Source organism: Pan paniscus, chromosome 19 (genome assembly GCF_029289425.2).
Source record: "Pan paniscus chromosome 19, NHGRI_mPanPan1-v2.0_pri, whole genome shotgun sequence".
NCBI lineage: Eukaryota > Metazoa > Chordata > Mammalia > Primates > Hominidae > Pan > Pan paniscus.
Window position 1 is genome coordinate 34,227,536 of NC_073268.2, and position 27,999 is coordinate 34,255,534.

The following is a 27,999-nucleotide window of genomic DNA, read 5'->3' on the forward strand; positions in this document are numbered from 1 at the left end:
AGTCAATCCCGACGCGTCAATCCCGACGATAGAGAGCTCGGAGGTGATCCACAAATCCAAGCACCCAGATATCAATTGGGATCCTTGGCAGATGGACATCAGTGTTATTTACTAACCAGCAGGATGGAGACCACACCCTTAAATTCTCAGAAGCAGCTATCAGCGTGTGAGGATGGAGAAGATTGTCAGGAAAACGGAGTTCTACAGAAGGTTGTTCCCACCCCAGGGGACAAAGTGGAGTCCGGGCAAATATCCAATGGGTACTCAGCAGTTCCAAGTCCTGGTGCGGGAGATGACACACGGCACTCTATCCCAGCGGCCACCACCACCCTAGTGGCTGAGCTTCATCAAGGGGAACGGGAGACCTGGGGCAAGAAGGTGGATTTCCTTCTCTCAGTGATTGGCTATGCTGTGGACCTGGGCAATGTCTGGCGCTTCCCCTACATATGTTACCAGAATGGAGGGGGTCAGTATCACAGGCTGTGAGTAGAGACTGTGACCCAGGGTGGGCTGTGACCCAGAGTGGGCTGTGACTGGGTGGGCTGTGACCCGGGATGGGCTGTGACCCGGGTGGGCTGTGACCTGGGGTGGGCTGTGACCTGGGTGGGCTGTGACCTGGGGGGGGCTGTGACCTGGGATGGGCTGTGACCCGGGTGGGCTGTGACCTGGGGTGGGCTGTGACCCGGGTGGGCTGTGACCCGGGTGGGCTGTGACCTGGGGTGGGCTGTGACCCGGGTGGGCTGTGACCTGGGGTGGGCTGTGACCTGGGGTGGACTGCGACCTGGGGTGGGCTGTGACCTGGGGTGGGCTGTCACCTGGCTGGGCTGTGACCTGGGACGGGCTGTAGGTCCTCTTGAGAGGCCAGAAGACAGATTATGTCTTTTCAGTCTTCACTGGCGTAAGACTAGGAACATGATGACTTAGACTTTCGAGCTGGTAGAAAAGTCAAATCTCGCCAGGCGTGGTGGCTCACACCTGTAATCCCAGCACTTTGGGAGGCTGAGGCAGGCGGATCACCTGAGGTCAGGAGTTCAAGACCAGACTGGCCAACATGGCAAAACCCCGTCTCCACTAAAAATATAAAAATTAGCTGGGTATGGTGGTGGGCGCCTGTAGTCCCAGCTACCTGGGAGGCTGAGGCAGGAGAATCACTTGAACCTGGGAGGTGGAGGTTGCAGTGAGCCGAGATGGTACCACTGCACTCCAGCCTAGGTGACAGAGCGAGACTCTGTCTCAAAAAAAAAAGAAAAAAAAAAAAAGTCAAATCTCCAGCAAGCCAAAAGCTGAAGACGGCGTGTCTGAGGCTCTCCGGGTTGTGAAGCTGGGTGAAGCCCTCCCAAACCTGACCTCACAGATCTCCAGCATCATTAGCGCTCCATTTATTGAAGGGCCTTCTTCTCATCCTGCATTCTCCAGGCTCTGTCCTCCCCCAGCCAGAAGTGAGGGAATGGCCGTCAGCCCTGTGCTGAGTCCCTTCACTCCTACTGGCAAGTTCTGCCGGGAAGAGCCCACGAGGGTAGGCCTGCGTAAGGGAAAATTTGGAGGTGGCTTCAGAGTCCCAGATGCTTCTGATCCTTTGGACCTGTGTGAGGTCAGAGAAGGGCATCAGCGTTAAGTCCCAAGTCTTAATTACCAATCTGGGCAGAATTTAAGCTGGATTAGATTCACAGCATGACATTAATACCAACCTCAAACCACGCATGGCTGGCCCTCCTATCTCCTCCTGGGATGTTAGATTTTTGAGGCCCGAGGCCCTATCTTGTTCCTTGTACCCCTAAAGCCTCTCAAGTAGTTAACTTGTAGATTATAAAAAATAGTAGCTGACTGTAGGCATGAAGATGGGAACCTGGGGGAGAGCAGAGCAGTGGGGAAAAGTGAATGGGTTTGGGGCCTCTGGACTTGTTATCAGCACAGGAAAATAACAAGAAGTGGGTGTCAGATGCGTCAAGCTTGATTTTCATGGGAGCTCTGACAACAGATTTGGGAGGGCAGCTACAAAGAGGTTTGGGGATCATCCATTTGTGTCACCCTCACTTCTCCCGTGACCTAACACAGAGTGGCCTGGATTTACTCTCTTTTAAAGATTTCTGTCCATGTAGCTGCAAAGGTAGTTCCAGGGGGCCCCTGGGAAGCTCAGCGCTTCCTGCCTAGGAGGAGCAAAAGTCATAATCACCTTATCTCCTGCTCCAGAGGACTCACCTTTAGCCTGAGCATTATGTAAGGGGCTGGGTCACTGGTGACGTTTCCCCGACACTCATTCCCCAGCGTAAAGCTGATCAAGCAAACTCTTTGGAGGAAGGCCATCACGAGAACACGTGGTTTTATTCTCGAGCCGGGTTTACCCAGTGTGACTGTAAATTACATGGACCTTTCTGACTTGCACAGACCTCAGGTTTCTGGGTTCAGAGCATTTTACAGCAGGGAAAATTAGGGAAAATCACAGCTGATCCACCCTTTAGGCTAAAAACTCAGGCTGCAGGTTAGCATTCCCCAACTTGGTATTTTTAAATTCAGCCTCAGCCACAAGATCCAGAAGACACCAGCATCTCCAGTTAGGTAGCAGCTCTGTGCTTTCTTGTTCTGTGAAAAACTACCCTGTCCAGCCACTCCTGCAAACGGCGCTTGTCAGGGAGCATTCTGGCTCAATGGAATTATGGAAGTGTAGCCAAATATCAATAATCATGTGTCTGGAGCCATAGATAATACTGATGAACAAAGACACTGATTTGGTGACTCACAGAGAGTTGCAGCTGTTGCTACAGATTGTCACAGGTGATCTGTTCCAAGGGTCCCAGGTACTGGCTGCGTCGGAATCACCTAGGGAGCTTGAACACAATTTTTGTGTTGTGCCCATGCTTGGAGATTCTGCTTCAGGAGGTCTGGGGTAGACCCAGGAATCTAGGTGACTATGATGTGTGGCTACATTTGGGAAACTCAGCTCTCCTCAACTGTGTTCTTTTATAGGGAGGAAATTGGGGCTCAGAGAGGGGAAGTGGCCCAGGGTTCTCCAGGTAGTCATAAGTGGATGTGATCCTGCCTGTTCTGTAGACTCCCAAACCAGGCTTTCTTCCCAATTGCTCTCTTGGCCTCCTCTGAAACCTCATTTTAGTCATGGTGCTCCCCCTACGACTGCTTCTAGCAAAGCACTGAGACCAGAGGAGCACAGCATGAGGCCACTCAGCCCAGGGTGGATCCGTGACACTCACATCATCCGGCGACTGTGATTCTCAGAGTCACAGATTGGTTGGGCTATCCTGGGACAGACGTGGGCAGGGAGTGAAATTGTCTTTCATCTGCCTCAGGGGCATTCCTCCTCCCCTACACCATCATGGCCATTTTTGGGGGAATCCCGCTCTTTTACATGGAGCTCGCACTGGGACAGTACCACCGAAATGGATGCATTTCAATATGGAGGAAAATCTGCCCGATTTTCAAAGGTAACTGAAGGGCTCGGTGGGGTGGGTAAGTGGAGCCTCTCAGGAGGGGATTTCCATCAATGGGTGGGAGCTGGGGGCCTTCTTCTGGAATCAGTCAGGCCTTAGGCATCCCTGGGAGACGGCTTGAGTAATTAAGATTTTGACTGCGTAAGTGGTGTGAAATTGTTAAAGAGAAACAGAATAAACGGCAATGAGAAGTAAACTAATGTAAACATTTTAAAGCATTAACAGGACATGTACACATTTTCTAAAACATGTTACCTTGCAAATACATATGAGTGACTAACGGCAGGGCCACTTTTCCCACGGTGGCCTGGAGTCCTTGGAATGGAATGGAGGGCAGCACCCACGTGTACCCCTCTGCTGGGCTGCGGGGCTCTCCAGTGCCCCGTTTCAGCCTTTTGTCATTGGGCCACCCTTAAACTCGGCCTCTGTCTCTCCATCTCACCCACTGCCCAGGGATTGGTTATGCCATCTGCATCATTGCCTTTTACATTGCTTCCTACTACAACACCATCATGGCCTGGGCGCTGTACTACCTCATCTCCTCCTTCACGGACCAGCTGCCCTGGACCAGCTGCAAGAACTCCTGGAACACTGGCAACTGCACCAATTACTTCTCCGAGGGCAACATCACCTGGACCCTCCATTCCACGTCCCCTGCTGAAGAATTTTACACGTAAGTGCATGTAAGTGAGGGGTTGGCCTGTTAGGGGCAGGCCACACCCCTGGGGTTTGGCTTCTTAAAAAGAAGGCCAGGGCCAAGGGCTCCCCACCCCTCTCCTAGCCAAGGGCTCCTCACCCCTTTCTGAGAGATGAAGCTATCAGGGGTGGGAGTAGCAGAATTTGGAGCTGGGAAACTCTACCTCAAGTGCTCCACGGCCTGGCCCTGCTGTGCCTCCTTGCACTTTCTCATGCGCCAAGTCAGGTTGCTCTAATGCGCCCAAGCCGGTCCCTCCCTTCACATTCCAAAATTACTCCCCTTCTTCCGGGGTTCTCCTCTCAGCCAAATGTCACGGAGGCGAAGCATCCTAGTACTTTGATAGTTCAAAACTATTCAAATGGTTTAATGTGTCAACTTCATAAGTGGGATCTACCCTTTGGAAGAAGATGCTTGAGGAAGGTAGTATTCTTTAATGCTGGAATTTCAGGCAATGGCAGCCCAAAGAGAGAGCTACTTTGGGGTAGGGAAGGGAGCCAACTCCCCACACTTACACATCCCTCATGTTCCCAAAAGCCAGTCACATTGGTCAAAGGAGTTCAGGTCCCATCCAGCAAAGGAGAATCCAGGAAGTCTGCCTTTAGGTTGAACACTCTTCCCAGGGTGTTGGCCAAATGTGCTTTGTGGTCCTTCAGGACAGGCAGGGCCAATCCCAGCTCTTCCTGGGCCTCAGTGACCACTTGGTCCTAGCAGCACCGTGTCCATTTGTCCCGGGCACCCTCAAAGGAGCAGCACAGATGTGTGCCCAGGTCACTCTACAGAGCCTCTCAGGGGCCTTTCTTTCTCCTTCACCCCAGGCGCCACGTCCTGCAGATCCACCGGTCTAAGGGGCTCCAGGACCTGGGGGGCATCAGCTGGCAGCTGGCCCTCTGCATCATGCTGATCTTCACTGTTATCTACTTCAGCATCTGGAAAGGCGTCAAGACCTCTGGCAAGGTGAGGAAGGCTCTGGCTGCTGACCCAGGCCTGCCCAGGGTCCCACAGGCTCTCAAACTCAAAACCCAGTAGCCTGGACAGACAGCACTGTTTCCTTCCACACCAAACACATTCCATGATGCACCCTCTCTCTCTTCACCGCATTTGTTAGAAAATTCTAGAAGTGGGTTGGGCATGGTGGCTCACGCCTCTAATCCCAGCACTTTGGGAGGCTGAGGTGGGTGGATCATTTGAGGCCAGGAGTTCAAGACCAGCCTGGCCAACACATCGAAACCTCATCTCTACTAAAAAAAAAAAAAAAAAAAAAAAAAAAAAAAATAGCCAGGTGTGGTGGCAGGCGCCTGTAATCCCAGCTACTCGGGAGGCTGAGGCAAGAGAATCACTTGAACCTGGGAGGTGGAGATTTCTGTGAGCCAAGATCATGCCATTACACTCCTGGGCAGCAGAGTGAAATTCTGTCTCACTAAAAAAAAAAAGGAAAAGAAAAAAGAATATTTTCTAGAAATGGGCCAATGCCAAGAACCATTACATGATTTTTTTTTTCAAGATTCCTTCAACCCACTGGTAGTACCACAATTAATAATTGTGGCAATAACTTACTGGAAACCCATCATGGACCATGTTCAGTGCTTTTTATACACTGGCCAGTGCTATTGTTTCCTGCTAGATACTCCCTCAACCTTACAGATGCGTAGTGGGCTCAGAGGTAGTTCTCCTGGCCAACCTGAATCCCATCCCTGTGTGACTCCAAGGGTTGTGATCTTTCTGCCACACCACCTCGCCCTCCTTTCTCAAGGTCTTCAAGAATAAAAGACACTGACATCCATTCACCCACCTCCCTCCCCTCCCCTCCCCTCCCCCGCTCCCTTCTCCTTCTCCCCTCCCCTCCCCTCCCTGGAACAGCATGGTGATAACCCTTCTTCCTTACAGGTGGTGTGGGTGACAGCCACCTTCCCTTATATCATCCTTTCTGTCCTGCTGGTGAGGGGTGCCACCCTCCCTGGAGCCTGGAGGGGTGTTCTCTTCTACTTGAAACCCAATTGGCAGAAACTCCTGGAGACAGGGGTAAGATGATGAGGGAAATATGTGTACCTGTCTGTCATTTTACTAAACGAAGCTGGTCCTCCTCCAAATAGGACAGTAGGGACAACTGAAATGTGGCTTCAGTGTGCAAGTCTGCAATGATACTTTAACCAAGAAATACAAGCATTAAAGTACAGTTGAGGCCACTGGATGGGTTTATGCCTGAATCATAGGAAGAGAAATCACATTTGTTGGCACTTGATTTATGACTATGCCTGGAATGAGCCTTAAAAGCTGTTTTTCTGCCTCTGCACTTAGCCACACGGAGGCAGGAGAGGTGACCCTGTTGGTGCCAGGGTAAGCCTGTGTCTCCCCCTCACCCCATCCCCTTACCCCTGCTGTGTTCCAGGTGTGGATAGATGCAGCCGCTCAGATCTTCTTCTCTCTTGGTCCGGGCTTTGGGGTCCTGCTGGCTTTTGCTAGCTACAACAAGTTCAACAACAACTGCTACCAGTGAGTATCTGGGGTCCCCAAGCAAAGCTTGAAAGTGGCGTGAGTGAAAGTCAGCTAGTGTGGAGGAAGGTGATTGGACCGACGGCCTTGAATCTGGCCAGGCTTAGGCCTTGATGCCACTGCCCCTCAGGGGTGGTGCAGGCCCCTGACCAGCTCACCCATGGCCAGAGCACTCATCCAGGCCGTGGCTTCACCTGGGCCACTCAGGCTGAGAGGGGCCCCATGCCCTTCGGTTTTGTCAGCACTCCTGTATATAAAAATAATAAGAGGCTGGACATGGTGGCTCACGCCTGTAATCCCAGCACTTTGGGACGCCAAGGCAGGTGGATCGCCTGAGGTCAGGAGTTCCAGGCTAACCTGGCCAACATGGCGAAACCCTGTCTGTACTAAAAATACAAAGATTAGCCAGGCATGGTAGTGCACACCTGTAAGCACAGCCACTTGGGAGGCTGAGGCACGAGAAGTTGCAGTGAGCTGAGATCTTGCCACTACACTCCAGCCTGAGTGACAGAGCAAGATTCCAGAAAAAAGAAAGAGAGAGAAAGAGAGAGAGAGAGAGAAAGAAAGAAAGAAAAAAGAAAGAGAAAGAAGAAAGAAAGAAAGGAAGGAAAGAAAAAGAAAGAAAGAAGGAAAGAAAGAAGAAAGAAAGAAGGAAGGAAAGAAAGAAAGAAAGAGAGAGACGGGGTGTGGTGGCTCACACCTGTAATCTCAACACTTTGGGAGGCCGAGGCAGGTGGATCACGAGGTTAGGAAATCAATACCATTCTGGCTAACACGGTGAAACCCCGTCTCTACTAAAAATACAAAAAAATTAGCCGGGCGTGGTGGCGGGCGCCTGTAGTCCCAGCTACTCAGGAGGCTGAGGCAGGAGAATGGCGTGAACCCAGGAGGCGGAGTTTGTGGTGAGCCGAGATGGTGCCACTGCACTCCAGCCTGGGCGACAGAGTGAGACTCCATCAAAAAAAAAAAAAAAGAAAGAAAGAGAAATTGCAAAGCAAGTTTACAAAAAGCTGCAACATACAATTAAGTAGTTAGGTTTAACTAGTCAATGTGTTTAACAATAAAAATTGTAATGTGATTATTTGTATTATGTATAAACAAAAAGTATGATGATCACATTATTTTGACTAACACAAAATACCATAATTTTTCTTTTCTTTTATTTTATTTTTGTTTTTTTTGTTTTTTTTGAGACGGAGTTTCACTCTTGTTGTCCAGGCTGGAGTGCAATGGCGCAATCTCAGCTCACCACAACCTCTGCCTCCCGGGTTCAAGCGATTCTCCTGCCTCAGCCTCCCGAGTAGCTGGGATGACAGGCATGCGCCACCACGCCTGGCTAAATTTGTATTTTTAGTAGAGATGGGGTTTCTCCATGTTGGTCAGGCTGGTCTCCAACTCCCGACCTCAGGTAATCCACCCGCCTCAGCCTCCCAAAGTGCTGGGATTACAGGCGTGAGCCACTGTGCCCAGCCAAAATGCCATAATTTTTGCAACAAAATCCTATTTCAGAAATTTTAACAAAACAGGAAATGTTACACCAATTATGGTTTTAAATATCACCCACTGGGCCAGGTGCAGTGGCTCAAACCTGTAATCTTAGCCCTTTGGGAGGCTGAGGCAGGAGGATCACTTGAGCCTAAGAGTTTGAGTCCAGCCTGGGCAACATAGTGAGATCCCATCTCTACAAAAAATTTAAAAATTAGCTGAGTGTGGTGGTGCATGCCTATGGTCCCAGCTCTTCAGGAGGCTGAAGCAGGAGGATTGCTTGAGCCCGGGAGGTTAAGGCTGCAGTAAGCTGTGTTCATGCCACTGCACTTCAGCCTGTGCAACAGAGGGAGACCCTATCTCAAAAATACATAAATAAATAAATAAATGTCACCCATCATCTTTAGACTTAATTTTGATTGATCACAGATGGCAGCATCCATCAATCTCTTTGTGCTATGCATAAGATAATTGTAAAACTGATTTTTTTAAAGGTGGGAGGGAGATTCACATGTACCTTAAGCAATGTGGCCTTGCACTGGGACACCACCCTGCAGTTGTATGATGAGGCTGTCATTTAAAAGTGTGAGATCAGGAGTTTGAGACCAGCCTGGCCAACATGGGGAAACCCCATCTCTACTAAAAATACAAAAATTATCCAGGCGTGGTCGTGGGCGCCTGTAATCCCAGCTACTTGGGAGGCTGAAGCAGGAGAATCACCTGAACCCGGGAGGCAGAGGGTACAGTGAGCTGAGATCGAGCCCTGCACTCCAGCCTGGGCAATAGAGCAAGGCTCTGTCTCAAAAAAAAAAAAAAAAAAAAAAATGAGGGTATCTCTCTGGCTGGCAGTCTGTGACTTAGTTTGAAGATAAAGCCTAAATCTGAGGATCTCACAAATGTGAGGCTCAGGCCCTGTCCTGGCCCCCACTCCAACCCGGGCCCTGCTCCAGAACAAGGCTGGTTTGAAATGGAGAGGTCTGTGCTAGCAGGATTGCCTTTTAAAGCACCCCTGACTGCTCTTCTCCCTCCACCATGTGTGGTGGTCATGGCAGTCAGAGCTTCAGGCCTCGGCAGCTGGGTTCTGGGAGAAGGCGAAGGGACTCCAGGACAGGCTTGAGGTTCCTTGAGTTCAGCCTGCTTGTCCTTGCGGTGGCCGCCCTGTCTAAGGCAGGGCAGGCACACGGACAGATGCTCCTTAGACCCCTGATCTTGAAACTGTCTCAGGCGGCCCCTTGGGTTTTCCCCTCCAGAGATGCCCTGGTGACCAGCGTGGTGAACTGCATGACGAGCTTCGTTTCGGGATTTGTCATCTTCACAGTGCTCGGTTACATGGCTGAGATGAGGAATGAAGATGTGTCTGAGGTGGCCAAAGACGCAGGTAGGACCTCAGGTTCTATGCAGGTCCCTTGCTCCTACTGAGTTGCTTTGCTTTGAATCTTTGTAAAGATCTAACTTTTGATTTATTTCTGAATGTTCCTGAAATTTTCCAAAGAAGGCTGGGCATGGTGGAGTTCAAGACCAGCCTGGGCAACATAGTGAGACCCTGCCTCTATAAAAAAATAAATGAGCTGGGCATGGTAGTGCACACCTATAGTCCCAGCTACTCAGGAGGCTGAGGTGGGAGGATTGCTTGAGCCTGGGAGGTCAAGGCTACAGTGAGCCATGATCACACCACTGTACTTCAGCCTGGGTGACAGAATAAGACCCTGTCTCCAAAACATTTTTTATTCAAAGATTTGAGAGAAGCTCGATGCCTTAGAGATCTTTCCATGTGTTCAGGCCATGCAGGGACAGGGCAACTCCCTTGGCACCCAGTTCTGGGGCCTCCAAAATCTATGGGCTTGAAATGATGACTCTGATGATGGCTTTAAAACCAGTGGGTTTGCTTCCTGTGATGGTCTTGTGATGGCTCAAAGTCTAGTAAGCAAATAATCATTTATCCTTAGAACTGCCCCTTGCAGAAAAAGAAAATGTAGCCAATATGACCACTCTATTTTACCGTGAAGTTTTTGTGGAAAAAGAAAAGAGCAACAGAGGGAGAAAAAACAGATGATGGCATCTAGTGGGCGAGGTCCCAGGGCCTTCTTGTTACAAGCATGTTAGCATGCTTGTATCTTTGGCCTGATTCGGTGCTTTGACCAACCCCATACCCCAAACGAGGGCACCCCTAGCTAACCCATGAGAGGCTGAAGACATGTCCCTCACACTTTCAAAAGGGACTTTAAAATAGAAAGAGGTCTTTATTCCAAAGCCTCTGTGACTCTACGGAAATCAATTTAACATTTCCTACTGTTCTGAAGCTGAAGACATCAGAGGGGGCTAACTGCCATGGACTTTAGAAATATCAATCCTGGTCCTGAGAAATCCCGTGGAATTGTTATATGGTGGAAACTCTTATTCTCATGTGCAGCTTTGCCAGTCTCTGGGTCTTGGATCTGTTACCCACCCCCAGGGTTAATGGAGGGCACACAGTTTTCAAGATGGAAGCCCCACCCTTCCTGCCTCCCAGGAACGGGGGTGGCCACGTCAGACGGAGTAGAGTGTGAGGACGCACTTGGTGTGTGTCAAAACCTGATTCACACATACGGTCTTGTGATGAGAATTGTAACTGTTGTTGTGGCTGAGTTTTCCTCTGTGACATCTTTGTAGGACAGGTCTTGTCAACCACCTCCTCCTCTCTCCCCTCTGTCTCAGGTCCCAGCCTCCTCTTCATCACGTATGCAGAAGCGATAGCCAACATGCCAGCGTCCACTTTCTTTGCCATCATCTTCTTTCTGATGTTAATCACGCTGGGCTTGGACAGCACGGTGAGGAAATGGGAAGGGGAAATGGGCTGTGGGAGGATGAAGAGGAAAGGAGGAGGACGCAGCTGGACTCAATTCCCTCCCATCCCTGGCCATCCCAGGCAGCTTTGGCTACTCCCTTCTGGTGCTCCAGACCCCCGGCTGACTCCTCGGCATTTACCACCCTCTGGTACATTCGAGTCATTAATGGGATAAAGTGGGTGAAGCGCCAGGCGCTTATGAGGCCCAAGGCTCACATATGTGAACTGTTATTAAGCACTGTCCCTTGGCCCAATTATGGCGCCTACAGGCCAGGGCGAGGTCTCTCCTGGGTCTCTGCTTTGCCAAGGGTTCAGTTCAGGGCCTGGAATTATTAGTGTGGAGTGAGTCTCAGCTTTGAGTTGGCCTTTCTGGTGCAAACGGAGTCTCCCCGAGAGACCTCATATATTGAAGTTCTGTCCACGTGTGCTATTTTGTTTCCTGGCTCTCCTTAGTGATGGGCTTTAAATGACAGTGTAAAACAGGGAAATACTCTTTGAGATGCTTACATGGTCCAGCGAGCCGGGGAACTGGTGATGATCAGTTTGACCAGTCACTTAGCAACCTTACCCCTCCCTCCTGTTCACTGTCCTGAAGGCCACAGCCTTGTCCCAAAGCCTCCACCGTGACTGCTTGCCTGTACCTCTCAGTTTGCAGGCTTGGAGGGGGTGATCACAGCTGTGCTGGATGAGTTCCCACACATCTGGGCCAAGCGCCGGGAGTGGTTTGTGCTCGCCGTGGTCATCACCTGCTTCTTTGGATCCCTGGTCACCCTGACTTTTGTGAGTATCGTGCCCCTCAGTTTTGAGTTGGCCTCCCCTAGGGCAGCAGAACGCTACAGGAAGCTGTTCGTCTCCTTCCATCTCACACAGTGCCCTGGCTTTGGGACCAAAGGAGGGGAGGTTGCTACTCCCATTAAAAAGTTTGTCATCAAGAAGAAAAGTTGTTTCTTGCGCATCTACTTCCAGACTCCGTGCATAGTATCCAGGGGCTGTCAGCATTTTACCGTAGATCCCACTAGATTTCAGGCTTCAAAAACTATCTGAAGAAAATTAGGATTTGCTTTTCCAGCCTATTTCCACTCTTTAGAGCTGCTTTCTTGAGGATACTGCCCTGACGTTCTGCACGTCATGTGTGTAATGCCACTTGGTCTCCTCCAGAATTTGCAATGGTAAAGAAGTCACACCCTCTCTAGAGATCCTTTTTTTTTTTTTGGTAGCTGAAGTAAATACTCTAAGGCAGATTTTGCAAATGTGCATCTTTAAGCCGTGACCCCGATGGCCCTGGAGTGGGAGTCAAGGGGACTGAGTGGAACCCCAGTGAGTCATGATTTAGGACAGAAAGGCAAAACTGTGACCAAGGCCCTTAATGTGTCTGGTATCCTGGGCCCTTCTGGATTCAGTCTTTAGAGGCAGGGATTCTCCACGGTTGTGTCCACAGCAGGTGTTCAATAAGTTGAAGAAAGTTTAAAATAGATCCCAAGGCCCTTTGGAGTGTGTCTCTTAAAATTTAGTGGGGTGAAGAAATAAGAAGAATGAACTACATAGGATGGGAAGAGGCGTCTGAGTGGGTAAAACCTGCCCACACTGCCACTGCAAAGGCCAGTCCAAGAACAGTCCAAGAAACAGTTTCTTTTTTTTTTTTTTTGGACAGAGTCTTGCTCTGTCCCCCAGGCTGGAGTGCAATGGTGCTATCTCAGCTCACTGCAACCTCCGCCTCTCATTCAAGCAATTCTCCTGCCTCAGCCTCCTGAGTAGCTGGGATTAAAAGCGTGTGCCACCACGCCTGGCTAATTTTTTTGTATTTTTAGTAGAGATGGAGTTTCACCATGTTGGCCAGGCTGGTCTCGAACTCCTGACCTCAGGTGATACGCCCGCCTCAGCCTCCCAAAGTGCTGGGATGACAGGCATGAGCCACCGCACCTGGCCTAAGAGGCAGTTTCTGGGGTACTCATGTTCGGTCCCAGGTGGGATTTTTCCAGAATGATTCTAAGTGAGGAAGCCCCTGCAGGTCTCTGTAGTTGGGAGGGGTGGCTCCTTGGAGGGCCCTCACCCAGGCTCTGCTCTCCCCTCCAGGGAGGGGCCTACGTGGTGAAGCTGCTGGAGGAGTATGCCACGGGGCCCGCAGTGCTCACTGTCGCGCTGATCGAAGCAGTCGCTGTGTCTTGGTTCTATGGTAAGACGCTTCCTTCAGCCAGCTGGGTCCCTTCTACACCATCAGCCAGCACAGTAGCAAAGGGCTGATTTCACCAAAAAAGGCTGTGAGGGGCAGTTTACAAGATGTGACCTCCCGATAATGGGTCTGTAAAAGAGTCTCGGCCAGGCGCGGTGGCTCACGCCTGTAATCCCAGCACTTTGGGAGGCTGACGCAGGTGGATCACCTGAGATCAGGAGTTCGAGACCAGCCTGGCCAACATGGTGAAACTCCATCTCTACTAAAAATACAAAAAAAAAAAAAATTAGCCGGGCATGATGGCGCAAGCCTGTAATCTCAGCTACTCAGGAGGCTGAGGCAGGAGAATTGCTTGAATCTGGGAGGCAGAGGTTGCAGTGAGCCAAGATTGCGCCACTGCACTCCAGTCTGGACAACAGAGTGAGAGTCTGTCTCAAAACAAACAAAAAACCCAAAAACAAACAAAAATAAACCACTTTTGCATGTTATTTGTTACACATATTATCAAGGAGGGGGCACATTTTGGGTTGCACACAGGGCCGGTTTTGTTTTTTGTTTTTGTTTTTTTTTAAAGAAGAAATCTTCCCACCTCCTTGGCAATTCAGATGACCAAGTTCAAGTGTGTGAATCTCCATAGACCTGCCCTAGGAACTGCTGGGACCTCTCAGGGAAGCAACCACAGAGCACCTTCCCCTTCTCAATTTCTCACTCTTCTTTGGGAGTTCTCAGTTCTCACTTCCTTACCAGTTACTTTTTATAGAAGAACCTTGATCTTGATCTGGCATATGAATGGGCAATATTGTGGTTAAAAATTTCCCTTGAAAGTTTCCAGTGTCATGGTCAAAGTCAGTGTCTGTCAGGCGGGTTCACCATTCCTGGACAAAATTCAACTGTTTTATAATAACAATGAAATCAGATACACACTCAGCTCTCAGGAAGGCGGTGTGGCACCAAGAAGGGGTATGTGTCTCTTCCCAGATGCCCATCCATCCTCCCAGATGTCCACCCATCCTTCCAGATGCCCATCCGTCCTCCCACCCTATGTAGAAAGAGTCTTGCTTGCTATAAAAATGCAGTTTTGTGACAAGTCCCCCAGCCCCACTTTCGGACCAGATTGTTGTCGCTGTACTCCTCCTAGAGAGAAATTCCAGAGCTACCCTGTGTGTCCGGAGTAGGAATTCCGGCTTGTCATTTCCCCTTGTCATTCCCAGTGCTGATCCTGTGACTCTGACTCTCCCAGAGAATCAGGGCACAGCAGCACAGCCCATGTCCTTTCTCAGTCTCTGCCTCTCTTCCCCTTGGGCGGTTCCAGGCATCACTCAGTTCTGCAGGGACGTGAAGGAAATGCTCGGCTTCAGCCCGGGGTGGTTCTGGAGGATCTGCTGGGTGGCCATCAGCCCTCTGTTTCTCCTGGTGAGTTGCCGTTTCCCTTCTCCTCCTTGCCCTGGCGAAAGACTTCCCCCAGACACATAAAAAATGAATTGTAATGGCTGGGCACGGTGGCTCATCCTTGTAATCCCAACACTTTGGGAGTCTGAGGCAGGCGGCCAACATGGCAAAACCCCGTCTCTACTTAAAAAAATACAAAAATTAGCCGGGTGTGGTGATGGGCACCTGTAATCCCAGCTACTCAGGAAGCTGAGGCAGGAGAATGGCTTGAACCCAGGAGGTGGAGGTTGCAGTGAGCTGAAATCGCGCCACTGCACTCCAGCCTGGGTGACAAAGTGAGACTCTATTTCAGAAAATAAATAAATAGTAGTGAAGAATAACATATACAGAAAAGTATTAATATACAGCTCGTAAGTGTACATATCAAAGAAATGTTATAAATTGAGCACACCTATGTAGCCAAACCCATACCAGGAGACAAAAACATGACCAGCACTTCAGAAGCCCCTCTTGTGCCCCCTCCCAGCCACTATGCCCACCATGGTTCCCCACCCTTCTGACTCCTAACACCATGGAGTAGTCTGGGCTTCAGTCACTCTGGCAGTGATAGTGATGCATAACATTTATGGAGCGCTAAATGCCAGGCCAGACTTCAGGCTCAACTTACACTCACTTTTCTATAAATCCTCACAATAGTTCTATGAAGTGGTTATAGTTCTGGCACTCCCATTTTACATTTAAGGAGATTGAGGCTGGGTGCAGTGGCTCATGCCTGTAATCCCAGCACTTTGGGAGCCTGAGGTGGTTGGATCACCTGAGGTCAGGAGTTCAAGACCAGCCTGGCCAACATGGTGAAACCCCGTCTCTACTAAAAATATAAAAATTAGCTGGGCATGGTACTGGGTGCTACTCGGGAGGCTGAGGCAGGAGAATTGCTTGAACCTGGGAGGCGGAGGTTGCAGTGAGCTGAGATCGCGCCATTGCACTCCAGCCTGGGCGATAGAGCAAGACTCTGTCTCAAAAAAAAAAAAAAAAAAAAAGAAAAGAAAAGAAAAGAAAAAAGGAGATTGAGGCTTAGCAATGTAAAGTGAAGGGTCCAAAGTCACACAACAAAAAGAACTGTTCAAGACCAGGGAAGGATCTGCTATGCTCTTCATGGGGGCCCTGGGTGGGGTACTAGTACTTCTGTGTTTACAATTTTGTATGCATCTTCTTCAAGATGATACAAAGCTCTCTAAGCAAAAATCCACGTCAAAAGTAGAATCCATTTATTACCAAAGGACCTGGGTGAGAAAGTTGAGTCCCAAGGGTTGTCCACGTGTTGAGATGTGTTCAATATTCACTTTGTCCTTGGTTCACGTGCCCCTGTCCAAGATGGATAACAGCCTGCTGGCTTGCCAAGTGTGTGCTGAAGTAGCCTGGGGTAAACTGATGTCATGCACACCAGCAGGCACTATTCTTCAGTTCTTTCATTTATCTGTAACTTTGTTTTTTTTTTTTTTTTTTTTTTTTTGTCTTTTAGAGCCAGAAATTTTGTTAGATTCTTCCTTCAGTCCACCTCCAGCTTATTAGGAGTATATGGGCTATCCCATTTTGTTTTAGGACATCTCTTTGGCATCCAGCTGTTCTGTGTCCCCTTTCAAAACAGCTGGGTGCAGTGGTTCACACCTGTAATCCCAGCATTTTGGGAGGCCGAGGCAGGTGGATCCCTTGAGGTCAGGAGTTCAAGACCAGCCTGAGCAACATGGCGAAACCCTGTCTTTACTAAAAATACAAAAATTAGCAAGACATGAACAAGACTCAGTCTAAACAAACAAACAAACAAACAAAAAACAAACATGAAAACAGCCCTTTTTGTATTCTGTGTTTTGACTTTCTTGGGGTAGCCCTTTATTTTTTGTACTTCTTTTGTACCCATACATCTTGACATTAACTTATCTATGATGGACAACATGCTTGTTCTTGTCTCTGTGACACTGCATGTGTCTCTCTGTACCCCAGAATTCCTCTTTGACTTCCTTTCCCCCGGACCCTGGAGGTTTCCAAAATCAAAGCCAGTGTTTGCACCAAGTGGCACATGTTCCCAGGCTGCAGTGACTCTGGTGCAAGCTCTGGGCTCCTGAGATGTTGGCCTCGGAGCTCCTTATGACCTTATCAGCTTGCTGATGCATTTAGGCACATTTAAAATGCGTGTGTTTTTAAATCCAGAAGTTTTAGTTGTTTTCAGTGAGAGGGTTGTTGGAAATCGCCTAGCCCATCCTACCAGAAGCAGAAGCCCTGACATAAATGGGTTATTAATTTATATTATTACCAGTACTTCTCAATAATCTACTTAAATATTTTTATTTGTTTTTCAAAGGAAGAAGAGTCATTGGATTAATTCCTTGAGGGCAGAAAGATGTTTGTTTGTTTGTTTGTTTACTTCCATATTTATTCCCCACACAGTGAGGAAATGATGTCTAGGGGAGACTTGAAGGCAAGTGAAACATTCACTGTGGGTATAAAATTTAAGAAGGCACCAAAGAGCTCAGGACTCAGGATAAATATTATTTTCACACAATATTTTTTAAAAATAAAAATTAATTCAAAAAGATCCATGATTAACAAAATATCAACATTTTTAATAAACACAGGAGCCAGCCCTGTACTTGTACATCTTACTTCACTCGCTTTACCCTAATCTGGCCCTGTTAGATCCTGTCTTTTAAAAAATTGTAATAAAATATTATTTCTTTTGATTTTGGCTCCTGCTGAAATGTCGTGCCTGAGGTGAGTGCCTCCATGTGCCCTGGGGCTTGGGGCTGTTCGTTTCTGTCAATTTCCTGCTGTCAGACTGGGTAAACTCCTGATGCACAGTCATGGAGTTTCTTTGCCCAGGAAAACCCACCTGCAGCTTTGGATGTGGGCGCACTACTCATAATTCCCATGATGTTTGCCATACTCACCCCTCTACAGCCAAGTGCCCTAGTGCCTGAGAGAGGCAAATCTGTCTTCCACTTCTACGTTCACTTAACAGATCCCCTGCTCTGGGCTTCTTAAGGCTGCTTTAGGTAAACAACAAGTAGCTTACTAAAAATATTCTTTTTCACTGCAGCCAAGTCAAAAAAAAGAAAATATTGTGTACGAGTAGAGGCCAGGATGTGTGAGGGGGTTTCTGAAGTAGCACTTGCCCCAACCGGAGGTTGAGTCCCCCAATGACTGAGTGGGATTTCACACACCTGACATTATGAGACAAGCAGCCGGGATGGCTCCTAAACAGATCTTCTTTCCCTGTTCCCAAACCATCTTTCTTCATAGCCGGCTCTGGGGATGAGGAGCCTGGGTTAGGAGGAAGGTTTGCAATTGACCAGGCTCCTGTTTTGAAGGCTTCCGCCTAGACTTAAGATAGCACCGCTCAGAAGATGGATGTGTGTTTAGCAATTTCCCATTTTATTACCTGCAGACAAAGAAAAAAAAGATATAAATAGATGTTTAACCACACAAATAATTCACATTACTGTCTTCTTTATGACTATGAAATAATAAAATAAAATTAAATCAACAGCAATAACAATTTCGGCACAGTGGTTACTAGGCAAAATCTGGAAACCAAATTGAAATAAGAAAACTCATAAACTGGGTGTCGGGAGCACACTGTGGAATTTTTCTTGGTCAAAATTCTCACAGAGTGTTCAAGTGAAAGGTGTATTAAGCTGCTATTTTTCCTTCCATAATTCCTTTCATGATGAGGACCTGTGGCAGGCAGTCATTCATTGTTGAGATGCCTAGTGGCAGAGCCATCCTTGTTGAAACTCCAGGCAATGCAGCTTAATGCAGAAGGCAGAGAGCTCAGGAAAATGGGAGAAGGACACACCCCCAGGAGCCTGAGTCCTCTCTGGGTCTTGAGAACCTTCTTATCTTTCCTGGACATCAGGCACCTTCCGTCTGACCAAAAACAACCACAGCCAGAAACGCAAGGCAATGAAAACAAAGCAGAGAGAAATATGAAGCCTGGGGCCTGGTGGGGGCTGCGGAGAGGTCACCCAGTTTATTCCTCTGCCTTCTGGCAAGACAAGGCCCAAATTACTCTCAAGGTTGCCAGTCTCTTTGCCTGGGCAGAGGCCTGTGCTGAAGTGGGAGCTGCAGGCTTCAGCCCCGACTGTAGGGGCAGCTGTAGGGCTGCTGCAACATCCCCCTATAGGAAGTGAGGGCTGGGGAGGAAAATCAGGGAAAGCACCTGGCTGGTGTAGTCTTGCGGCTTGGGTACAGAAGTTGGTAATTCTGTGTGTCAGAGTTCAATCCAGGATATATCACATCTTGGGAATTTCCTGAAAGTATCTTAGCTTTAGCATTTGGTGTTTGTGGTATCGGAAACATCTCTGAGTGGATATTGTTAAGGTTTTTAATGTTTCTTGGAATTTCTGTTTTAGTTCATCATTTGCAGTTTTCTGATGAGCCCGCCACAACTACGACTTTTCCAATATAATTATCCTTACTGGAGTATCATCTTGGGTTACTGCATAGGAACCTCATCTTTCATTTGCATCCCCACATATATAGCTTATCGGTTGATCATCACTCCAGGGACATTTAAGGAGGTATGTGCTAGTTAGTGTGTATATGTGTGTGTTCAGACTACTAATTGTTTTGGGAGAAAAGGATTATCTTGTTATGCTCTATTCAAAATGAGATTCACCAGGAGGCATGCAACCCTATATATGTATGTACCTGTGCCATGGGGAAGACCTCTAATGGCTGTCACTGTTACCTTAAGGCATCTCCGAAAGCCTCAAATGCAAGGGCAAAAGAGTGAGCTGATCATTTGGGTGCACCAGAGCATTCAGCTTGGGCTGTGCGTAGGTTTTCAAACTTATCAGACAACTACCCTGCCTCCCGCTTGCCACTGGGCATGGACATCAGACCTGTGATGTCTGGAGCAATACACAAATTTTAAGTGGCAATTATGGTGGGAAATGTCCATGGTCACTTTTCTAACAGCAATGTGACAAGTATTCTTTTGAAAATCATCACAAAATAAGGATGTTGCAACAGTATCATAGTTTTAGATCAAAATTGTTAGCTATCTAACAATAGCATGATTTTAGCTCAAGCCATTGGAGTAAAAATGTTTTGCCAGGATAGCAAGATTCATTTTGGTAATGAATGCGCTGTAGAAATGTTAATAACAGTACCTTACAATTTGTATGAATGCCATTTTCAAAGCATCTGCATGTCGATTATCCTATTCTGTTATCAAAGTACCTTGGGAGGTAAACGGGCAGGCATTATTACCAGACAAGGACACTGAGGTGGGGAATAATCCTGCTCGAAGTTTCCTTACTTCCGGCTGGGCACAGTGGCTCACACCTGTAATCTCAGCATTTTAGGAGGCCAAGGCACGTGGATCACCTCAGGTCAGGAGTTCAAGACTAGCCTGGCCAACATGGTGAAATCCTGTCTCTACTAAAATTACAAAAATTAGCTGCGCATGGTGGCATGTGCCTGTAGTCCCAGCTACTCAGCATAATCTATAATAGCCTGAGAACGGAGGTGGGCTAATTTGAGATCTTACGCAAAATTTAGACATGAGTCCATCACAATAGTCATCCTAAGACATTTCATAAGAAATGAGAAGCAAGAGAACATAGGCAGTTAAACATCAGCTCTTTCTTTTTTTTTCAGACAAGGTCTCACTCTGTACCCCAGGCTGGAGTGCAGTGGTATAATCATGGCTCACTGCAGCCTCAAACTCCTGGGCTCAGGCGATCCTTTCACCTCAGCCTCCTGACTAGCTGGGACTACAAGCGCCTGGCTAAATTTTTAAATTTTTAATAGAAACAAGATCTCACTATGTTGCCCAGGCTGGTCTCAAACTCCTGAGCTCAATCCTCCTGCCTCACCTTCCCAAAGTGCTGGGATTGCCGGCATAAGCCACTGCACCCGGCCAAATATCAGCCCTTTCTGAGAACAACTGGGTTCATTTCTTTTTTGAAACAGGAAAACTGTATTCTGGGTGAACAGAACTCTGAGCTCCGTAGTTACTAATTTCCTACAGCCAAACCAGCCCTCTCATGACCGCACTCCCCCTAAAGAGCCTTGGGTCCCGTGCTGCTTCCCGCACACTCTCCTACCCAGAGTCATTGAACGCATTCCTTCCGGTCATCCGTCTTGGCAGTTGTGATGATCCATGAGCTCTGTTGCTTCAAATCCAGAGGCCAAGGTTGGAGGTGGGAACTGTGTTAGGTTAATAAATGTCATTCTTTAGTCACAGGCTACACCTCAGATCCTGGCCATCTTTCTCACAAATTCCCCCAGTTGGTCACAAGGGAATGCCACCCAAAAGTGTGTCACTAACAGAGCTCAGGTCTGTTAGCAATAGAGGTAAGACTAATTGTAGGTAGGGCGTCTTCACGAGGGGCCACCAGACAGGGAGCAGCGGGTTACCCGGAAGCAGTGTGATACACCCCTGTCGGTGAGGACCATGGAAAAGGCCCTAGTCGGCTCTGGCAGATACTCATCTTATCTGGGCCTCGGTTTCCTCCTCTTTCAAATGTGCTCATTTGTCCATATTAACATTCCCCAAAGTGTGTTCCAGGGGCTGTCACAGGTATTACTGCTGGAGAAAAAGTTTATGTAGTCAGGTAATTTTTGGAGACTGCTGGACTAAGGCAAGTTAAACAGGTTTCTTGGCTGGGCACAGTGGGTCACACCTGTAATCCCAGCACTTTGGCAGGCCGAGGTGGATGGGTCACCTGAGGTCAGGAGTTCGAGACTAGCCTAGCCAACATGGTGAAACCCCCGTCTCTACTAAAAATGCAAAAATTAGCCGGGTGTGGTGGCGGGCACCTGTAGTTCCAGCTTCTCAGGAGGCCGAGGCATGGAAATTGCTTGAGCCTGGGAGGCAGAGATTGCAGTGAGCTGAGATCATTGAGCCACTGCACTCCACCCTGGGCAACAGAGCGAGACTCTGTCTCAAAAAAATTAAATAAATAAATAAACAGGTTTGTTTACCTGAGGACTTCTCAAAAAAACTTTAATATGCCCATGTGCATGTTTAATCTCTGAGAAGAATAAAGCATGCTGTGTTTTTTGCCAAAGGTCTAGAATTCTTCACAATTCTTTATGAATACCAGACTTGCTAGTCTGTAACTTTCTATGTGTGAGGGAGGGAAGCCTCATATAAAATCTTTTTGGGCCCTGGCCATATGCAAGGTTGGAGTTTGTGGAGTGAGCCACCGCTTACTGGTGTAACTTGAAGGGTACCATACACACCCACAGTCTGGAAGTCTTGCGGTTGGAGTCATCCACTGGCTTAGGTCATTTTTGCAGAAACTACTAATAATCCACCCAAAGATACTGGAAAATGGTCCCTAATGAGTACACGTTTATGAAGATGTGAAGAGGAATTCATTTCTTAGATTAACTTGTTATCATCTTGCAGAAGGCCAGGGCCTGGCAAATTTTCAGCGCAACGGTAGCCTGGCAACTAGAATGCTGGCAAAGCACGGAAAACAGACATGGGCCTGGCATCCTGGGTGGTCAGTCACCAACAGGGCGGCAGCCCATGTGGGTAGGTAAGGGCACAAAAACCAAGTGTCTGACTTTATGACGTTGTTCATTGCGGGCCTTGCCCCACCAAACACCTCGGTGATCTCTTCTCTCTCTGAGCTATGGTGATAGCTCCACTTAAGACAAGTTCTAATAGTCGAGCATCGTACCATGCACCTGTAGTTCCAGCTACTTGGGAGGCTGAGGCAGGAGGATCCCTTGAGCCCAGGGGTTCAAGACTGCAGTGAGGCATGATTGTGCCACTGCACTCCAGCCTGGGCAACAGAGCAAGACCCTGACTCTTCTTAAAAAAAAAAAAAAAGGACTCGTTATAGTGATCTCTGTCTAGTTCTCAACTAACAAGCCATAATTCTGTTTAATCAGGTATAGTTCACATGTTAATCTGTGGGAATGCATGGTTTCTGACAAGTTGCTTTCCGTGACTCGGCCTGCTCTGGTAGCTGATGACTCCTTTTTAAATGGATGACTCCTTTTTAAACTCCCTGCAATGACTCCTTTTTAAACGGATTTCTAGTGTGAAAGTTCAGTACACAGATACTAAGGTCATGAGGAGCACAAAATGTGCAATTTTGTGCATTTTGCCCTATAGTGCATTTCATTAACTGTAGGACTGGAACTTTTTGAATTCTATAGGCCCTATTTCTTAAAGAACAAACTCCCAGAATGAGAAAATAGAAAAGCTTGAAGGCAACTCCAGACATTTTCAGTCCAAAATAAAAATGACAGGGGCAGAACTTCACCTAAAGATCAGTAAATCAAAGGATGCTTTCAGATCCAAATTGTCTGCTTATGATACATACAGACTTTTGGCCAACAAAGATTTTATTAAGCAACTTAATAAAGATTTTTCGAAGCCTCTGCAGTGCGGCTGTTTTTTTTTTTTTCTCCTCTATATCCCTGAGCTGCTTTTTGCCACTCTGATGCTGAGTTTTACAAGGCCGGTTGTATATTTCATACCTAAGCCCAAGTATATTTCAGATCCATCTTAAAGCTTCTGTGTACCTCAGCTGTTTCTATAGTAGACCTTCTCAGCCACTTCTCTGTGATGAGTACTACATCAACACAATGTTGCATTAGAAGTGATGATTTCAATAATCGCATCTTTTACAATTTAACTATGTGATAATTTATACTCTCATATGAACTAACCAGTATTGCTTTACAGGTGAATTCATTAAATTAGTAACATCCTGGCTGTTACAGTGGCTGATAGCACTGGGCAGTATGGCTGCAGTGTGTCTGCACGAGACAAGGAGCCTGGGTGAGGGGATGGGGGCCAAAACCCAGCAACTACTCTGCTCCCCAAGCCCTTTGTGGCCGCAGAAGTCTCCTCTGTCCAGAGAAAAGGGTACCCTTTCCCAAGTCCTTCAAAAGCATGTTATTGGCCAGCAGAGATTCTGTTGAAGGCTCATCATTTTCTTCCATTAGTGTTTTAATGATTTTCTTAGTTTACAGATGTGTATAGTTTCTGAATATACCATTTTAATTCATATTTGAGAATACATAAATTGGGAATTCTTTTCCTAAGGAATGTCAGTGAGACTATTCCAACTCGCTCTTAGATGTTATTAAAGTGTTATTTAAGCTTTGTTTTAATATTAATGTTGACTATTTTTGCAAGTTTTAAAAATTACAAGGATGTTTATAACATTGTATTTTCTTCCCAATAGCGTATTATTAAAAGTATTACCCCGGAAACACCAACAGAAATTCCTTGTGGGGACATCCGCTTGAATGCTGTGTAACACGCTCACCAAGGGGAAAAAGGCTTCTCCACAACCTCCTCTTCCAGTTCTGACGAGGCACGCCTGCCTTCTCCCCTCCAAGTGAATGAGCTTCCAGCTAAGCCTGATGATGGAAGGGCCTTCTCCACAGGGACACAGTCTGGTGCCCAGACTCAAGGCCTCCAGCCACTTATTTCCATGGACTCCCCTGGACATATTCCCACGGTAGACTGTGACACAGCTGAGCTGGCCTATTTTGGACGTGTGAGGATGTGGATGGAGGTGATGAAAACCACCCTATCATCAGTTAGGATTAGGTTTAGAATCAAGTCTGTGAAAGTCTCCTGTATCATTTCTTGGTATGATCATTGGTATCTGATATCTGTTTGCTTCTAAAGGTTTCACTGTTCATGAATACGTAAACTGCGTAGGAGAGAACAGGGATGCTATCTCGCTAGCCATATATTTTCTGAGTAGCATATAGAATTTTATTGCTGGAATCTACTAGAACCTTCTAATCCATGTGCTGCTGTGGCATCAGGAAAGGAAGATGTAAGAAGCTAAAATGAAAAATAATGTGTCCATGTAAGCTTGTGAGTCTGTGTATATTGTTGTTTCAGTGTATTCTTATCTCTAGTCCAATATTTTGGGCCCATTACAAATATATGAATTCCCCAAATTTTTCTTACATTAACAAATTCTACCAACTCAATTGTGTATGGAGGTTATTATTTGAAGGGTACAATCACTACGACATGCTCTGCCACCCACTCCTTTTCCAGTGACACTACTTGAGCCACACACTTTCCTTTACAGGCCAGCCTCTGGCGTTTGCTGCACCTCATTGCCACCTTCCTGACTCTCTGTGCTAAACATTCAGGACAGTGTTCCACAGGCAGATCTGGCCTATTTCATTAGTCACCATGGCTTGGCTGTGAAGTACGTTGAAGGTGGATCTTGTCACATGCCCCTTCAGTGTTCACCTGGCCCTCTGGTTTAAGTTCTGTCTGCCTTACGTGACTGAGTTTGACTGTCCAGGTTGCTTTGCTCGGTGAAGAGAGGAGGGTAAATCGGATTCTCGTTTAGCACTGGGGTATACAGATCTGGCACCCTAACCTAAACCAAGGCATCTTCACTCCAAGAGCAGCTGGAGAGTCTGGGTTAGCCTTACGTGGACCTCGCCGCTCGCTGGCGGTCACGATTGTGAGCCCTCCAGATAATTTTTAAGGTTGAGTCTAAGTAAGGCTGCTTGGGAAATGGTCAGCTAAGTAAATCACCTTTCATTTCACATAAGGCCCTTAATATAGATAAGTAAATTTGGCCTTTGGTGTCTCGTGACTCTCAGAGGCATAGGTAGAGGAGCAAATTAATATTTGCAGCATGGGAATTCCTTATCAGAATTTTGAGGGGAATAAATCCTCATCAGAGACAAAAGGACTTAATCATCTGGCCACCTATCACTTCAGTTCTCTGTATAAATGAAATTTAATTCTAACAACCTTATAAAAAGAAAGTCCAGACAGCAGAGGAAACGTCCTGTCCAATTCTAGGTTTTCCTCCCTTGGCCTCCTTTCCCCAGCATTGTCTACCCTGGCCCACTTCCTGCATTCTCCCCATGCCCTGCTATTTCTGATTCTTTGCTTCTCCTAGCGAGATACTTTCCTTATATGATAGCTGCTGAGAAGTTTCCCAGAATTGCTAGAGGAAAAGAAGCGGGGAATTTAGAAATATCCCTCACTGACCTAACTCCATTATCTTCACTCTTTCATTCTTCCTGCCGCCTCATGCCCATTCTCTTTACTGTCTAGCACGCTGAAAGAAGGAAGTGATCTAAATGCCAGCGTGTTCAGTGGTAAATATTAGTTGGTGCAAAAGAAAAACCATGATTACTTTTGCACCAACCTAATAGCTTTGCAAATTTTAAGAACTTGCTTTATGAAGATATTCGGATATGGATTCTCCCCACCCCACATACTTAGACATTGTTCAAATATACTACTTTTAAAAAAACACCTTTTCAAACAGAATTAGAGTTTTGCCAAGTCTGGTATTAATGGAATTGTACAGGAGCTTTGAAAGTTTTCAAACTTTATTAAACTAAAAAAAAAAAAAATCGAAAATATCTGTCTGTTCCGCATAGTATGCATTTATTTGACCCCTATTTATCAATACTACGATGGGTTTTTTTTTTTAAAGAAAATTTAAGAGTAGGTAGGTGGATTTTAAAATAATATTTTAAAGACCTTTTACATCTATATGTAGCATTTATAGAAAAATAAAAACTAAAAATAGAATTGAATTGTAACATTATTTAAGGACTGAAGTTTTTTTTTTTCTTGTATCAGTAAGAAATACCCAAGAGGCTGGGTGCAGTGGCTCACACCTGTAATCCCAGCACTTTGGGAGGCTGCGGTGGGAGGATCACATGACATCAGGAGTTTGAGACCAGCTTGGCCAACATAGTGAAACGCCGTCTCTATTAAAAATACAGAAAATTAGCTGAATGTGGTGGCAGGCGCCTATAATTCCTGCTACTTGGGAGGCTGAGGCAGGAGAATTGCTTGAACCCAGGAGGCAGAGGTTGCAGTGAGCCAAACGTTCCATTGCATTCCAGCCTGGATGACAAGAGCGAAACTCCGTCTCAAAAAAAAAAAAAAAAAAAAAATTGCTATGCTTAGTTCCATGGAAAGACTGTTCTGAAGCTTTAAGTCTTCTTTTTCTATTTTCCGTAGTATTGCCCTTTCCCCACTTCATTGCTTAACTGTCTCTAAATTTTAATGATAATAATATTTTAAAGGTCAGATAATGCCATTAGAGGCAGAGACAAACCTGGGGACCAAGCTAATTTCTCTGTTATTGAGAGCGCTAAAGACAGGTGAACTGGAGTTTTATTTCCTCTGCTAGAGTGAAATAATACCCTCTCCACCAGGCACAATGGCTCACACCTGTAATTGCAGCACTTTGGGAGGCCAAGGTGGGCGGATCACTTGAGGTCAGGAGTTCGAGACCAGCCTGGCCAACATGGTGAAACCCCATCTCTACTAAAAATACAAAAATTAGCCAGCCATGGTGGCATGCTCCTGTAATCCCAGCTACTTGGGAGACTGAGGTGGGATAATCACTTGAACCTGGGAGGCGGAGGTTGCAGTGAGCTGAGATTGTGCCACTGCACTCCAGCCTGGGTGACAGAGCAAGACTCCATCTAAAAAACAAAAACAAAAACAAAAAAACCCTCTCAATTGGTTTAATACCACGATAGAAAAGATAAATATTTTAGGATGGAATCTTAAATATGTCTGTCCTTTTGTTTCATATAGTTGAAATCAATTCAGTATTGTTTCTACATTAGGTGTTTCAAAAACAGTCACCTTTGCAACAGAAGAGCTCTTTTGTTGAAAATGATTCACAATATATTTCAGTTGGAATGTCAGGTGGTATTTCTCTTACCAACACCTCACAGAATCTATGCCAAGCTGCTCTACCACCAATGCAAGTATTTTTTTAAAGCTACTAAAATAAACTTTCTTCACCAGCCAACTCTAATTTGGAGACAGTGTGCATTGGTGAAGGACCTCGTCAGAATAAGTTTGAATGTCTACTGAACTAAGAAGAATTTTGTCGTTTGGGGGAGAGAATAGATGGCATCAGTCCTTCAATTCTGTAACTGAAGACTCCAATTACAGTAGATAAGAATTGTGTCTAGCAATTTTTAAACACTGACAGTCCAAACAAAAATATTTGGTGAGGAAGGATGTCCCATATTTTTGCTTAAATATCATAAACAAATATGAGCATTTACTAATTTTTTAAATGGCATTTTGAAAGATTATTCTTATTTACACTCTAAAATTAAAGGTGTACTTTATCTTAAGAAAATGATATATTAAAAATTCATATTTTAAAAGATAAAATTGGGGAATTTACAGTTATTTTGTGAATGGCCTTTAAACTATGATTTGATCTATATACAACTTTTCAGAATACTTTTGATTGTGTGTTGGACATATCTAAAATTAATTTTATCTGGCAGAATTAAACCTAAATTTATTTGTATAAAAGAGTCCCCTTTCTAAAATTCATACAGTGCCCTTGTATTCATTTATGCAATGTTTATAAATATTTCAAGTTAGATTGTGAGATATTAATAAATGATTTATGCTGTGAACTGTTACTGTAATAACTCTTAATATCATGATTCGTTGTATCATTAAAAAAACAAAATTCTAAAC

The 27,999-nt window shown here is 46.4% G+C and overlaps 1 protein-coding gene across 1 annotated transcript; it reads left to right on the forward strand.

Moving 5' to 3' along the window:
- SLC6A4 (solute carrier family 6 member 4) lies at positions 1-27,935 on the forward strand. The gene is made up of 13 exons (XM_034942140.4): positions 1-466; positions 3,303-3,437; positions 3,897-4,116; positions 4,956-5,094; positions 6,025-6,159; positions 6,527-6,630; positions 9,366-9,493; positions 10,810-10,922; positions 11,588-11,719; positions 13,013-13,112; positions 14,422-14,522; positions 18,908-19,075; positions 23,717-27,935. Exons 1-13 carry the CDS (start codon positions 124-126, stop codon positions 23,789-23,791), a joined length of 1,893 nt encoding a protein of 630 aa, XP_034798031.1. The 5' UTR covers positions 1-123; the 3' UTR covers positions 23,792-27,935.
- Positions 27,936-27,999: the final 64 nt, after the last annotated feature.

Bases quoted from the DNA above. Each gene is read 5' to 3' on its own strand.
- SLC6A4 (XM_034942140.4), top strand. From the start codon at position 124: ATGGAGACCACACCCTTAAATTCTCAGAAGCAGCTATCAGCGTGTGAG. The intron at 11,720-13,012 runs GTGAGTATCGTG...TCTCCCCTCCAG, and splicing joins CCCTGGTCACCCTGACTTTT to GGAGGGGCCTACGTGGTGAA. The intron at 19,076-23,716 runs GTATGTGCTAGT...TCTTCCCAATAG, and splicing joins CTCCAGGGACATTTAAGGAG to CGTATTATTAAAAGTATTAC.